The sequence below is a fragment of the Bidens hawaiensis genome, unplaced genomic scaffold (assembly GCF_021521415.1).
Source record: "Bidens hawaiensis isolate Kalapana, Puna unplaced genomic scaffold, B.hawaiensis_p1.1 tig00039001_1, whole genome shotgun sequence".
In the NCBI taxonomy this organism is placed as follows: Eukaryota; Viridiplantae; Streptophyta; class Magnoliopsida; order Asterales; family Asteraceae; genus Bidens; species Bidens hawaiensis.
Window position 1 is genome coordinate 1 of NW_027505583.1, and position 12,858 is coordinate 12,858.

The 12,858-nt window shown below is 34.4% G+C and overlaps 1 protein-coding gene across 1 annotated transcript; it reads left to right on the plus strand.

Moving 5' to 3' along the window:
* Positions 1 to 7,526: 7,526 nt before the first annotated feature.
* Positions 7,527 to 12,858, plus strand: LOC143614097 (potassium transporter 11-like). Its single transcript, XM_077087625.1, has 7 exons — positions 7,527 to 7,740; positions 8,492 to 8,717; positions 8,799 to 9,044; positions 9,241 to 9,291; positions 9,932 to 10,360; positions 11,286 to 11,540; positions 11,789 to 12,858. The coding sequence occupies exons 1-7, from the start codon at positions 7,609 to 7,611 to the stop codon at positions 12,850 to 12,852; spliced, it is 2,403 nt and encodes an 800-aa protein (XP_076943740.1). The 5' UTR covers positions 7,527 to 7,608; the 3' UTR covers positions 12,853 to 12,858.

Here is a 12,858-nt window from a genome sequence, read left to right on the forward strand (position 1 = left end):
GCAGAACTCGCGAATGTTCATCCGACATTTCATGTGTCGAATCTTAAGAAATGCTTAGCCGAGGAAAATCTCCACATACCACTTGACGAAGTGAACATCGATGAGTCTATGCACTTTGTTGAGAAACCGGTGGAAATCATGGACCGCAAGGACAAAGAGACCAAACTTAGCCGTATACCCTTGGTAAAGGTTCGTTGGGAATCTAAACGAGGCGTTGAATTCACTTGGGATCGGGAAGACCAAATGCGAACTAAGTATCCCCATTTGTTTTATACGGATTCTTTAAACTAATTTCGAGACGAAATTTTTAAAAGTAGGGAATGCTGTGACATTTGTCAATTTTCGATTCGTATTTGTATTTGTTAACCCGACCAGTTGGGTCGTTTCGTTGTATTATTTATCATTAATAAAAGTGATTCACGACATTTAATGTTCATTATTCGTTGTTCGTTGTGAAATCCCGAGTCCTATTGATAACCTAGTTAAATTCGTAAACATCCCAAAAATCGAAAACAATATAAATTAATTACAAAGTTAGGTGTTAAAAGTGTAAAGTTTATAATCTTTAAAACTTGTAAATCAAAGTTTAAAAGGAACTAGAAGCTCAGGGGATATTTTATAAAATATTCAAAATTATATTATTAAAATAAGCAAAACCCTACCCTGCCCCCTCCCTTGCCCCGTTTTTCCGGCCACCCGCCAGTGGCGGCGCCAGCGACGTCCAAACCACCTTAAAACATATTTTTTTTACAAAGTAATTATATAAAAACGTTTCTCCATTGACATAAAATATTAACCAACTAATTAATTGCGTTTATTCACCACAGATTGACCCGTAATAGTCGCCGGAATTTACGGGATTCACCATTAATGTAAATATCGCGTATACGCTCCACCCCGTAGTATAAATAGATGCCCAAGCTTCATTACAACTTGCTCACTCTTCCTAACCCCCCCCCCCTCTAATACACCGAGTTTCTGTAATTGGGAGTTTATTTCTTAAATTTTCTGTCGACCCTTGTTCTCCTGCAAATCAAAACGTTAAAAGGTAATTGATATATGCTTTATAATGGCGTTGAATCAACAAACAATAACCCTAAACTAATTTGATCAAACATAGAACGAGTTATCCAATTGCAAAATCTAAGGTTCTTGAAGAAGAAGAACCTGAAATATTATATATATATATATATATATATATATATATATATATATATATATATTCTTTCTTAAGCCTTTAACGAATGTTCCATGTAGCTCAGTTGGTTATGTCGGTGTGTTGTAAACCACCAGACCCGGGTTCGAAACCGGGTCAAGCTTTTCTTTTTGGTAAGTTGTTTATCATTATTATTGTTGTTAATCAAAACCATTAAAAACTAATAATATATATAAATAATTAAAACCATGTTCATAACGAATATGAGACCCAGACTAGTTGGTTAACACTCAGAACTCGTAGCATAGAGACCCGGGTTCGAAACCCACCCGGGTAAGACACTTTATTTTTTATATATAAACCAGTTTTATTAATTTAATTATCTTTTAGCAAATAATTTTTATCATTTAAAAATCATAAATAAATCATAAAAGTCTTTTTAAATAAAATAATAATTATGTAAATTTAATATAAAATATAACTCACCATTTCACACTTAAAAACCAAGTTTCTCGTTTTCGTAAGCCGCTATTAAAAATCGTTTAATAAACGTAAACTAAACTTTAAATTCCTAAAAATCGTTTCGTCAAGGCAATAATTATATTTTTGACTTATAATCGATAGTTCAAAGCATTTCGAAAGTATAAACTCCATATTCTCGCCGTTAAGGTATTTATATTTTATTAATAAACAAGTTACCATAAACATGAATAATAATATAATAATCAAAGGACCGTAGAATTAGTAATAAATTATAATAAAATAATAACTATCTTCTAAAACTATTATACAATTAAACAACCTTAAAATCCCGATAGAAAAGTCGTTAAAAGTCATGTTTATTCTTATTTATAGTTCGTACGGATTGACTGCTTCGGTTTCCTTTGACGCCTTCGAGTTATTCTTATTCCCTTTTCCTTCAATTACTAAGTTGAGTTTTTCACCACCCCTTTTTAATGATTTAATGTTTTGGGGTAGCGTATGTATCCTTATAGAAATTCAAGTATTGTTTCTTCTATTACAAAACTACAATTCGTATATGGACTTGTGTGTTACTTGCACGAATATTACTTGCACGATTAGAAAGCCTCATTAAGTATGATCATACGCCCCCCTTTGCACTCCGGTCCATTTGTATCGAGTACGTTGGTTGTTACCAATTGGAAATGACCTTACTTGCGCGATTATCCAAGTACGTTGGTTGTACCAACTGTAAACGACTTACTTGCTCGTTTATCACATGTCTATGAATTGTATGGTTTTTAAGTACGTATTTAAACTGTGGAAACTCACCAGCTATATTTATAGCTGACCAAATTTTATACATATGTTAGAGGTACCATGATTAGAGGTTGAAGTATTGAAGACACTTAGATTACTTAGGGTATTTCAATAAAAGAACTATTGTTATGATTATATTTTGGTTTGAACTTGTATTGTTACTTTCGAACTTGTGTTACTTGGCTTATTAAATGAATTAATGTTATTATTGCCACCAAATAGTATCACGTGTGTTTGAACAATCTGTACGTCATATTCAGGCGTTTCCGCTTAAGCCGGGGTGTTACATTTGACATGGTTGTCGGTTAATGTTGCGGCTAGGTTGATTGCGTCTGATGTGCTAAAAGTAGTTATATAAAAACACGCTAATCTAGACACTAAGTTATAAATTCTAGACAATTAAACTTAACTAAGCTACTAACTGGCAAGTGAACCGGTCGACTCTAGTACAACTAAGTATATCCGGATATCGAACCCACGAGACTTTTTAAATTATGTTTACTAGCTAATTAGACTCGACTACAAAACACGACTTATTATTTATATTTGTTTAAGGGGGATTTTATTTAAAATACTAAATTAATACTATAATTAAAACTAATTAAGAAAACAAGTAAATTAAACAAAAACAAAGTTTGTTATGAAAATACGATGATGATGAGAAAACTACCTAGGCTGGACTCCCCTAAAGTTCGGTAATGAATTGACTCGGGAAAATATATAGTTATGAACTGGGATCGTAAAATAGACACTTAAAAGAAAACACAAATAGGACCCCTCACCGTTCTCAAGAGAAAACCTATGGATTTCTAACAAGTTTACGCACACCAGTATTGAAAATCAAGTTCGCTTACGGTCACGCAATTGTTTATAATTTAGTTCCTTTATACGAAATCCTACCTTACAGCGCGGAAATCAAAGGCAGTTTAATATATCCAATTGATTCAATAGACAATAATTAAATAATCAAACCTAAACGAACTCCTTATGGAAAACTAAATCTAGCAAGATCAAATAATAAAGATCTATCGATAACCTAGCACCTTACAGCTATTTAGGTTAGCAACACACTTAGGTTTATTTGATTAAATAATATTATTCCTATGATCTTATTCGAAATCAATCACAAAATAATCAAAAACACAAAGTAATTGACCTAATAGCAACCTATCATAATGACAAATAATAAACAAGGCAACTATGGAATAATAACAATTAATCAAACAATCCTAAATATCCATACGCATCAATTTAATATAAGTAAACCTTTTACTAAACCAAAAAAACCATAACGCAAATAAATCCCAAATCAAAACAAAACGTCAAAGTAGGTTCATCATAAGCCTAGGCAGTCTATAACGTTTAGCCTAGCATCTCAAAAACAAACAAAAAATAATAGACGAAATCATGGCGAAAATAAATAAGAACGGAAGAATAAAGGTGATAAAACCCGGAGTCTTCGTCCTTGATCGATAAGCACTTCGCCGGCTGATTCCTCGACTCCAAAGCTGCCGGAAACTCGCCGCGGACGCCTCGGAACTCACCAAATTCGTCTGGACTTCAAGGTATATTTAATGGTGAGTTTAGGGGTCTTTTTATAGGCAACAGGGGGTCAAAAAAATAGGTTAAGTCGGCCAAAAACGAACATTCTGGAAATCCGGACACCGCCACCACCCGCCGGGCCGCGCGACGAGCCTTTTCACCTTGGCCGCGCGGCAGACCAGCCTAGGGGGGCTGGTACACCTCGCTGGTCCGGTTCACTTCCTGGTTCGGTCCGGTTCGTTTCCTGATGCGTCGGTTCTCCGGTTCAGCTTGTTTTTTTGCTTCTTTTTCGCCATCTTTTCACTGGAATTTAAACCCGAAACCTACATTATTCAAATAAGTTAGTAATATAAAAATCCTAATAAAAACCGAACATAAATGATTAAAATATACAAGGGATTAATATATATTTAGCGTTATATCAGCGTCGCCAAGTTCTTTATGCGAATTACTAAAAACACTATCTTGGATCTGCCTCGGTAGTCCCCTAATGTACTTTTCGATGGCAAACGAATCAGGGGTGACGAGATGCAGCACCAACACACTTAGCTCGTTGAAGCGAGAAATGTAAGCGGAGTGCTCACCACCCTCTTGCTTAAGGTTCCAAAACTCAGCCTCCAAGTTCATAAGCTCATTTGGAGGACAAAACTGTCGGGTCATAAGATCCTTCAGTTCGTTCCATGGCAAGGCCATGGCAGCTTCAGCACCGCGAGCCAACATTTCCTGGACCCACCATGTAAGAGCGCCTTTCTCGAAAACACCTGTAGAGAATCGTGTTCGCTTATCATCACGACACTCAATTTGGAAAAACACGCTCTCCATCTTTTCGTACCACTGAAGTAGGGCAGTGGCACCTTGCGTTCCGTCAAAATTGGTAGGTTTGGCATCAATAAAGTTCTTATAGGTCACAACGGGAGCTGAAGGTGGGGGAGGAGGAGGGTTAACATTAGCCATGATGTTCTGGTGCATTTGGGTCATGATATCAGGGAGGACTACTGTCAGGTGCTTGGTGATCTGGAAGTTTTCTTACGGCTAGAGGTTCCAATGATCGACACTTAAGGTTACGGGAAGCCATTCTACAAACAAAGGTATCGAAAATCGTAGACTCGGAATAGTGCATGATATATATAAAGAAAATAAATCTTTTGTAAAGTTTGTTAAAATATGAAAACCATAAATATAATAAGTGCTGTGAGGAAGTTAGAGTTTTCATAAACCACCATGGACTCTTATGTTCCAACACAAAAATCGAAATTTTGAAAATAAATCGAACCAAAAGCTGGGTATTCGTGTATCATCATGACTTGACAAACTTTCAGTTAAAACACATTGTAAAACATAGAGGGTCGGAGTCATACGTTGCATGAACCACCATGAATTGTGTGGCATCCTAAGGGATGCAACCATATCCTTATCACAAAGAGGATATACGATATTATAATTAATATTAAATATCCAATAAACAATACTTTATTTAAACCGATATCATAAAGTTAACGTTTCGTGTCAAATAGTCTCGTTACAAGTTTTCGTGTGTCTATATTCAGACGGTATATTACCTCTTCTGACGGTAAATTGGATTCGTGACAACTAGCTATTTATATATATAATAGATATCTTATGGACAAATTAAAATAATTTACAATTTAATTAACAAATGATACAACTTACATAGCATATTGAAGAGGGGAAAAATAGTCCATTAGAAAATACGAAGCATGTAAACTTCAATTTTTTAAACGTAGTTACAATATTATCCTCTCAACTTTAATTAACTTTTATAAATTTAAGTAATAATTACAAGCTCATCACTTTAACTTTTAACCATATATATTCTTTTTAATTTCACATTTAACCCAACTTTCACTCACAGCTTTTAAACGGTCATAATCTTTCATACGCTAATATTTTTTTAAAAGAATCGGCACAATAAAAACGAGAATTTTATTCTCTTTAATTGGAGTAAGATATCACCTTAGTTTTTTCAGTTAAAAAAAATTAACATTTACTAGCAGCGTTTGTGATCCAGGTTTAATGGTTTTTAAATAAATAAATAAACAATTAGTAGCAGTTTTTTATCATCGTAAACCGAAACCGAACCGTTAAAATTAAAACCAAACCATTATCAACGGTGTGTATTCCCGCTACATCGAGCGGGCACCCATCTAGTTGTTTCAAAATAAATGAGTTCGACAAAGTTTAAAATAGGAACCGTATTTAAAGAATTAATGACGATTATGGAGAAAATCTTCAACTTAATGGACGTTTAGGAATCTTCCCTTTTAATGTTCAAATATGTACGATATTGAATAAGTAGGACAATATTTTTTGTCTTTTCTTTATCATTATGAATATTTTTATATAGTAATAGTACACATCAAGCTATAATCAACATTTTCTACATTAGTTTTAAATTGTTATACGCATGGTATTAAACATTAAATTTAATATGTCATACATCAATTTGTTTCAACTATTTTCTTTATAAATAATTCATCTTTGTCAGGTTTAATCTCGTTTCCAATAATACAATAGTCCTCATGCCTAAAATTGTTATTTACTAGGTTCCTTGTATACTCACTTATCCTATAAGTGTTTAATTAAACTTAATTGAATTGATCAGACTAATATTCAGTCAGCCTCGTATTCAAATCTTAAGATAGCTCAAGTGTAGCCTGACTCCGTTTTAGCTAAAAACAAATTTCTTGATTGTTACGTTTTGAGTTGTAATTGTCTTTGACATCTTCATCCTTAAATTGTAAACTTCTTTGCAAATTTTCATTTTCTTTTAATTCCTTCTCCCGGAGCTGCGTAAAAACCAAGTTTTGGCCAAACCCACCAATTTTGAGACCAGATCAGATCGAGTCAAACATAGTTAAAGCTGGTTTAGTCAAAACTGGGCAAGTTTAGAAACCAGTTTCTAAAGGAAGACCAAATTTGATCAGGTCGGATCAGTTTTAAACCAGAATTGGAACCGATTTGATTCCAAAAAAATCTGAATTGATGTACGCGCTCAACAAACACAAATCAAAACTATTCTAATACTTTAGTTACATCACTTCATGACTAATTTTTTTGTTAATAAAATAAACATAAACAGATAAATAAATCTTCACCAAATCCTCTCAAAAATAAATTTCCTATAATAAAAATCGTCACAGTCCTCAATTTTTAAACCTCTATGACTCATGAAAGCAACTTTAACCAGTTTTCTCTCTCTTAATAATGCGGAAGACATGAGGTTTCTGTTACATATTTTCCTTTTATTCACTTTGTTATCTCTAATAACATCAAAACAAAAAACATTCACCACATATTTCACTTACAAACAAGTTTCTTGAAAACCTCTTTTGTCACATGCCTGTTTTTTATTGGCCTTATGCATGGTTTATGTCCTATTAGGTTCTGTGGCTGATATCTATTAGCCCATGAAAAAAAATTCTTTCTAATGACTGTAAGATAATTTAAAGGTATATTGAATTGGGTGAGTTTGTTAAATTTTGATTAAACCCACTTGGGAAAGCGTTAAAGATTGAATTTTGGTTTTGTTTGGTTTGATTGATTGATGATTGAAAAGAGTTGAATTTTGATGGGTTTTTGAGTTGTTGAATTTTGGTTGAAGTTGAGTTATGGTGAGTGATATGCAAGTGGAAACAAATGAAGAAGATGAGTCAAAAGGTGGGATGTGGGCTTTGGAGCAGAAGATTGACCAGCCAATGGATGAAGAAGCTGGTAGGCTTAAAAATATGTATAGAGAAAAGGTATGTTTTTAGCTATTTTTGGCTAGTTTTTATTGGTTCTTGGTTGAATTATCTGCCAAAAGTAAATGATTTGGGTGGGTTTTAAGTAGGTGGATTTGAAATTTGTTTATTGTCAAAAGTCATTTGAATGATGCTTGACTGATTAAGATTTATGGGTGACTAAATTGATCAAGAAATAAGGTTGCACATGCTTTTATGATCAATTTAATTCATGACATGTAAGATTATTACCCTTTGCCTGAAATGATGATCTTATTTGGTGTGGAATTTGTATGATTGTTGACTTATTATGGTTGACTAAATTGATCAAGAAATAAGGTTTGACATGCCTTATTTTTTGTTAAGTCAATTCAAGGCATTTGAATATTTACCCTTTGGCTGATTTGATGATCTTGTTAAAGAGCAAAAAGTAATGTACAACTATTACCATTGACCAATAATTTGACCCTTAACTCCTAACTTTCACTTTTGTTTTCCGGCAGTCCTACTCTCACGGAGAAGTAGTTTCGTCTTTCGTCTGCCTTGATGATGTGGCATCTATTTGACACGTCATCAGAGACATACATAGTTATTTCTAAGTTAGAGTTGTATTGCCATTAGCAGCAAAAGTTAAAGTTTAGAGTGTCATTGGTCAAGTTATGAGTATGGATCAGTAGTTTATAGTTTGGATCATTAAAGTCCAATCTGCCAAAAAAAAAAAAAAACTCTTTTGTAGTCTTACCTGTGTATTAATTCAAAACATTCGATGCAGAAATTCTCAGCAATATTGCTTCTTCGGCTTGCATTCCAAAGTCTTGGAGTCGTCTATGGAGATTTGGGAACGTCTCCATTGTATGTATTTTACAACACTTTTCCGAAAGGAATTGATGACACAGAAGACGTCATTGGTGCACTTTCCTTAATCATTTACTCCCTTACGCTTATACCACTCATCAAGTATGTTTTTATTGTTTGTCGCGCAAATGACAACGGTCAAGGTATATATCCGTTAATCTATATATGATTAGATAGATGTTAATAGTTATAATTGGATTCCTTAATGGTGGTTCTATTTGCAGGTGGGACTTTTGCTCTTTACTCATTGTTGTGTCGACACGCAAAAGTTAATACAATTCCTAATCAACATAAAACCGACGAGGAATTGACAACTTATAGTCGCAGCACAATTCATGAAAAGTCGTTTGCTGCAAAAACAAAGAGATGGTTGGAAGGACATGCGTTTAAAAAGAACGCGCTTCTTTTACTTGTCCTAGTTGGCACTTGCAACGCGATTGGAGATGGAATTCTAACTCCTGCTATTTCAGGTAAACTTGAGTAATTAAATTTTGATTACTCGGGTTGTTTGGATGGCTGTTTTGAAAGTGATTATGTGATGTTCTGTGATTAGATAACATCATTTTACACTTTTACAATCAATTTTGTTGAAAGTAGTATGAAACTAATTATCTAAGTTTCGTATGCGTTATAAAATATCTGACTACTTAGTTTTTTCCTTTTCAGTCTTATCAGCTTCCGGTGGCATCAAGATAGATCACCCTGGGATGAGCAACGGTATGTCACAAACATTAAGGGTGTGCACTGCATGTGTCGGTTTTGAGCTCAAACTGAACCAAAAACCGAAAATTCGGTGTTCTTTCGAATTTTTGATGTCTGGTTTTTGGTTTTCTCAGTTTACCATTTAAGCATGAGTTTTGGGCCGAAAAAAGTTGGCCAAAATTAATGAATTTGGGCCTAAGTTTTTGTTAGTTAACGATTATTTAATTATTACATATTTGGGCTACAGCGTTTGTTAGTTTCTTATAAATTACTTGAAATTCATAAGTAAGATCTATAATCGATAAATTCAATAAAAAGTATTAAAAAATAAATGGTTTTTATTTTTTCCATAATTCGGTTCAGTTCTGTTTATTTCGGTTTTTTGGCAAATACTAAAGCGAAACCAAACTGTAAAATTCGGTTAACAGAAAATACAAAACCGAAACCAAACTGTAAAACTTGGTTTTTAGAAAATACTAAACCGAACCGTACCTTTTTTGTACCGTTCGGTTAGTACTGTTTGGTTGCGTTGGTGAAGTTTGTTTCTGTTCGGTCTTTTTGGTTTTCTTGTCACGCCTAACAAGCATTTAACTTAAACATTTTATATAAAGACTAAACTTTTTGTTGTCCTTTTATTCTTTTTTATTTGTTACAGATGTTGTTATTATTGTTGCGGTTGTCATACTACTAGGTTTGTTTAGCCTACAACATTATGGTGTTGACAAAGTTGGATGGCTCTTTGCACCAATTGTTTTGCTATGGTTTTTATTCATTGGAGGAATTGGAATAATTAATATCTTTAAATACGATAGTGGTGTATTACGCGCGTTTTCACCCGTTTATATATTTCATTACTTCAAACGAAGAGGGAAAAACGGTTGGATATCACTTGGCGGGATCATGCTCAGTATAACAGGGACGGAGGCACTTTTTGCTGACCTGGCACATTTTCCCGTGTCAGCGATCCAGCTGGCGTTCACGGTTGTTGTGTTTCCGTGTCTTCTTTTAGCCTATTCGGGACAAGCAGCATATCTTATGTATAACAAGGAACATGTGTCTGATGCGTTTTACCGTTCTATCCCAGGTATATATTTGCTTTGCAGGTTGTGCCTTTAAGTTAAACTATGCTAATTACAAAACACATCCTTTATTTGAAAAGTTGTAATAACTTTTTACAAAATGACTATTTTGTCCTTAAATCTGAAGGACAAATTGTGTAATTTTCATAATTCTTTGCTTTTCTATCTATTTCTTTCTTTAACTTTCTTCTGTTTCTCTAATTCCTTTCATCTCTTTTCTTTTATATATATATATATATATTTTTTTTGCAATATTTCTCATTAAACTCAAAACGATTACAATAAAGTGGCAGGCAAACGGGCAACAATTGTTTTTAGAATTTTGTTAATTCATTAATCAACTTATTTGCTTTTATAAAAGTATTACTTTTATATTTATATATTAATAATTTATTTATTTTTAATCTGCTATATGAACTGAACGTTAAGTGAACTATTTGTTCACATTTACTTTTAAGTTTGTTCATCTATGTTTAGTTATGTTCGTTCATGGACCGTTCGTTTGTATTGTTAAACAACCTGAACATGTTTATTTTCTTAACGAACGGACATGAACAAGAAAACCCTGTTCGTTTTAATTGTTTGTGTTCGATTGTTTGTTCAGTTGTTACAAGCATTTTTGTTTTCATTTTTTTATTAAGTTATTTGGTATTTTTATATATTATTATTATAATATTCCAAACAAATTAATTAACCAATTTATGGTTGAAAATGAGTCTGACCGAGCCGAACCCGACATTGCCTAAGTTGAATCTCAGCTCGTTTAACTTGAGAGATATCGAGCTCTGCTCTCAAGTAGATAATTGATTTAATATGTGTGTACAAGAGACAAATGACTCGCTAAAATAAGTTGTTTACAAGATGATGTGATTAATACATAAAGTTTTATGACTATCATATTATTCTAACATACGTTATATATTACTTTAGATGGTGTATACTGGCCGATGTTTGTTGTTGCAACACTAGCTGCTATTGTGGCGAGTCAGGCTACTATTTCTGCCACGTTTTCGATTATTAAGCAGGCGAACGCGCTTGGTTGTTTTCCAAGAGTGAAGGTCATTCATACATCAAGTAAATTTCTTGGGCAGATATATGTTCCAGATATTAATTGGATCCTTATGGTTCTCTGCATCATTGTCACTGCTGGATTCCAAAATAAAAGTCAAATTGGCAATGCTTATGGTAAGTATGATTAATATAGCATTATTATTGCAATCAGAATCCGGATTTTTGAATAAAACAAGTTAGATAATTGGACCATTTGTGTAATTAACTCTAAATTATATATGACAAACAAATTATTTATAAAAAAATGTTAAATATTTGGCAAAAGCGCTTAAGGTCAATCCAACCCGTTTTGACTTTGACTCAGTGCCCTAGTATCTAACTGACCCGGACGTGAATTAACATCTTGTTTTATGTGTTTACAGGGACCGCAGTCGTCATAGTCATGCTAGTAACAACGTTTCTCATGATCCTGATCATGTTACTAGTATGGCGATGCCACTGGATTCTCGTCTTCATTTTCGCTGCCTTATCATTAATCATCGAATGCACGTACTTCTCCGCGGTCCTATTTAAGGTTGACCAGGGCGGGTGGGTCCCACTTGTCATAGCTGCTGTCTTCCTTTTCATCATGTACATCTGGCATTACGGAACTGTCAAACGATACGAGTTTGAAATGCATAGTAAAATCTCAATGGCATGGATTCTCGGTCTCGGCCCAAGTCTCGGGCTTGTGCGGGTCCCGGGTATCGGGCTCGTTTACACCGAACTCGCTAGTGGGGTCCCGCATATCTTCTCCCATTTCATCACCAACCTACCTGCCATCCACTCGGTCGTGGTTTTCGTGTGCGTTAAGTACCTCCCGGTTTACACGGTTCCCGAGGACGAAAGGTTTCTAGTAAAACGAATCGGGCCGAAGAATTTCCACATGTTTAGATGTGTGGCGAGGTACGGTTACAAAGATTTGCATAAAAAAGACGATGAATTTGAAAAGAAACTATTCGATAATTTGTTCACGTTTGTGAGACTCGAGTCGATGATGGAAGGCGGGTCAGACTCGGATGATTATAGTTTATACGGTCAACAAACTCGGGGTTCTAGAGACTACTTGCTACGCGATAATAACAACAACAATAGTATTAATAATAATACGTTCTCTTCGGTTGTTGATCTTACAGTGTCGTCTTGTGATTCGATAATGCCGATCAAATCGCCGGTCAACATGGTCAACTCGGGGATGTCGTCGGGGCAGGTGAGTAGTCATACAGAGGTTGATGAGATGGAGTTTTTGACAAACTGTAGGGATGCTGGTGTGGTGCATATTATGGGGAACACGGTTGTAAGAGCGCGAAGGGATTCGCCATTTTATAAAAAGTTTAGTATAGATTATGTTTATGCTTTTCTGAGGAAGATTTGCAGGGAGCATAGTGTTATATTTAATGTTCCTCATGAGAGCCTTTTGAACGTTGGGCAAGTGTTTTATGTGTAAATTATA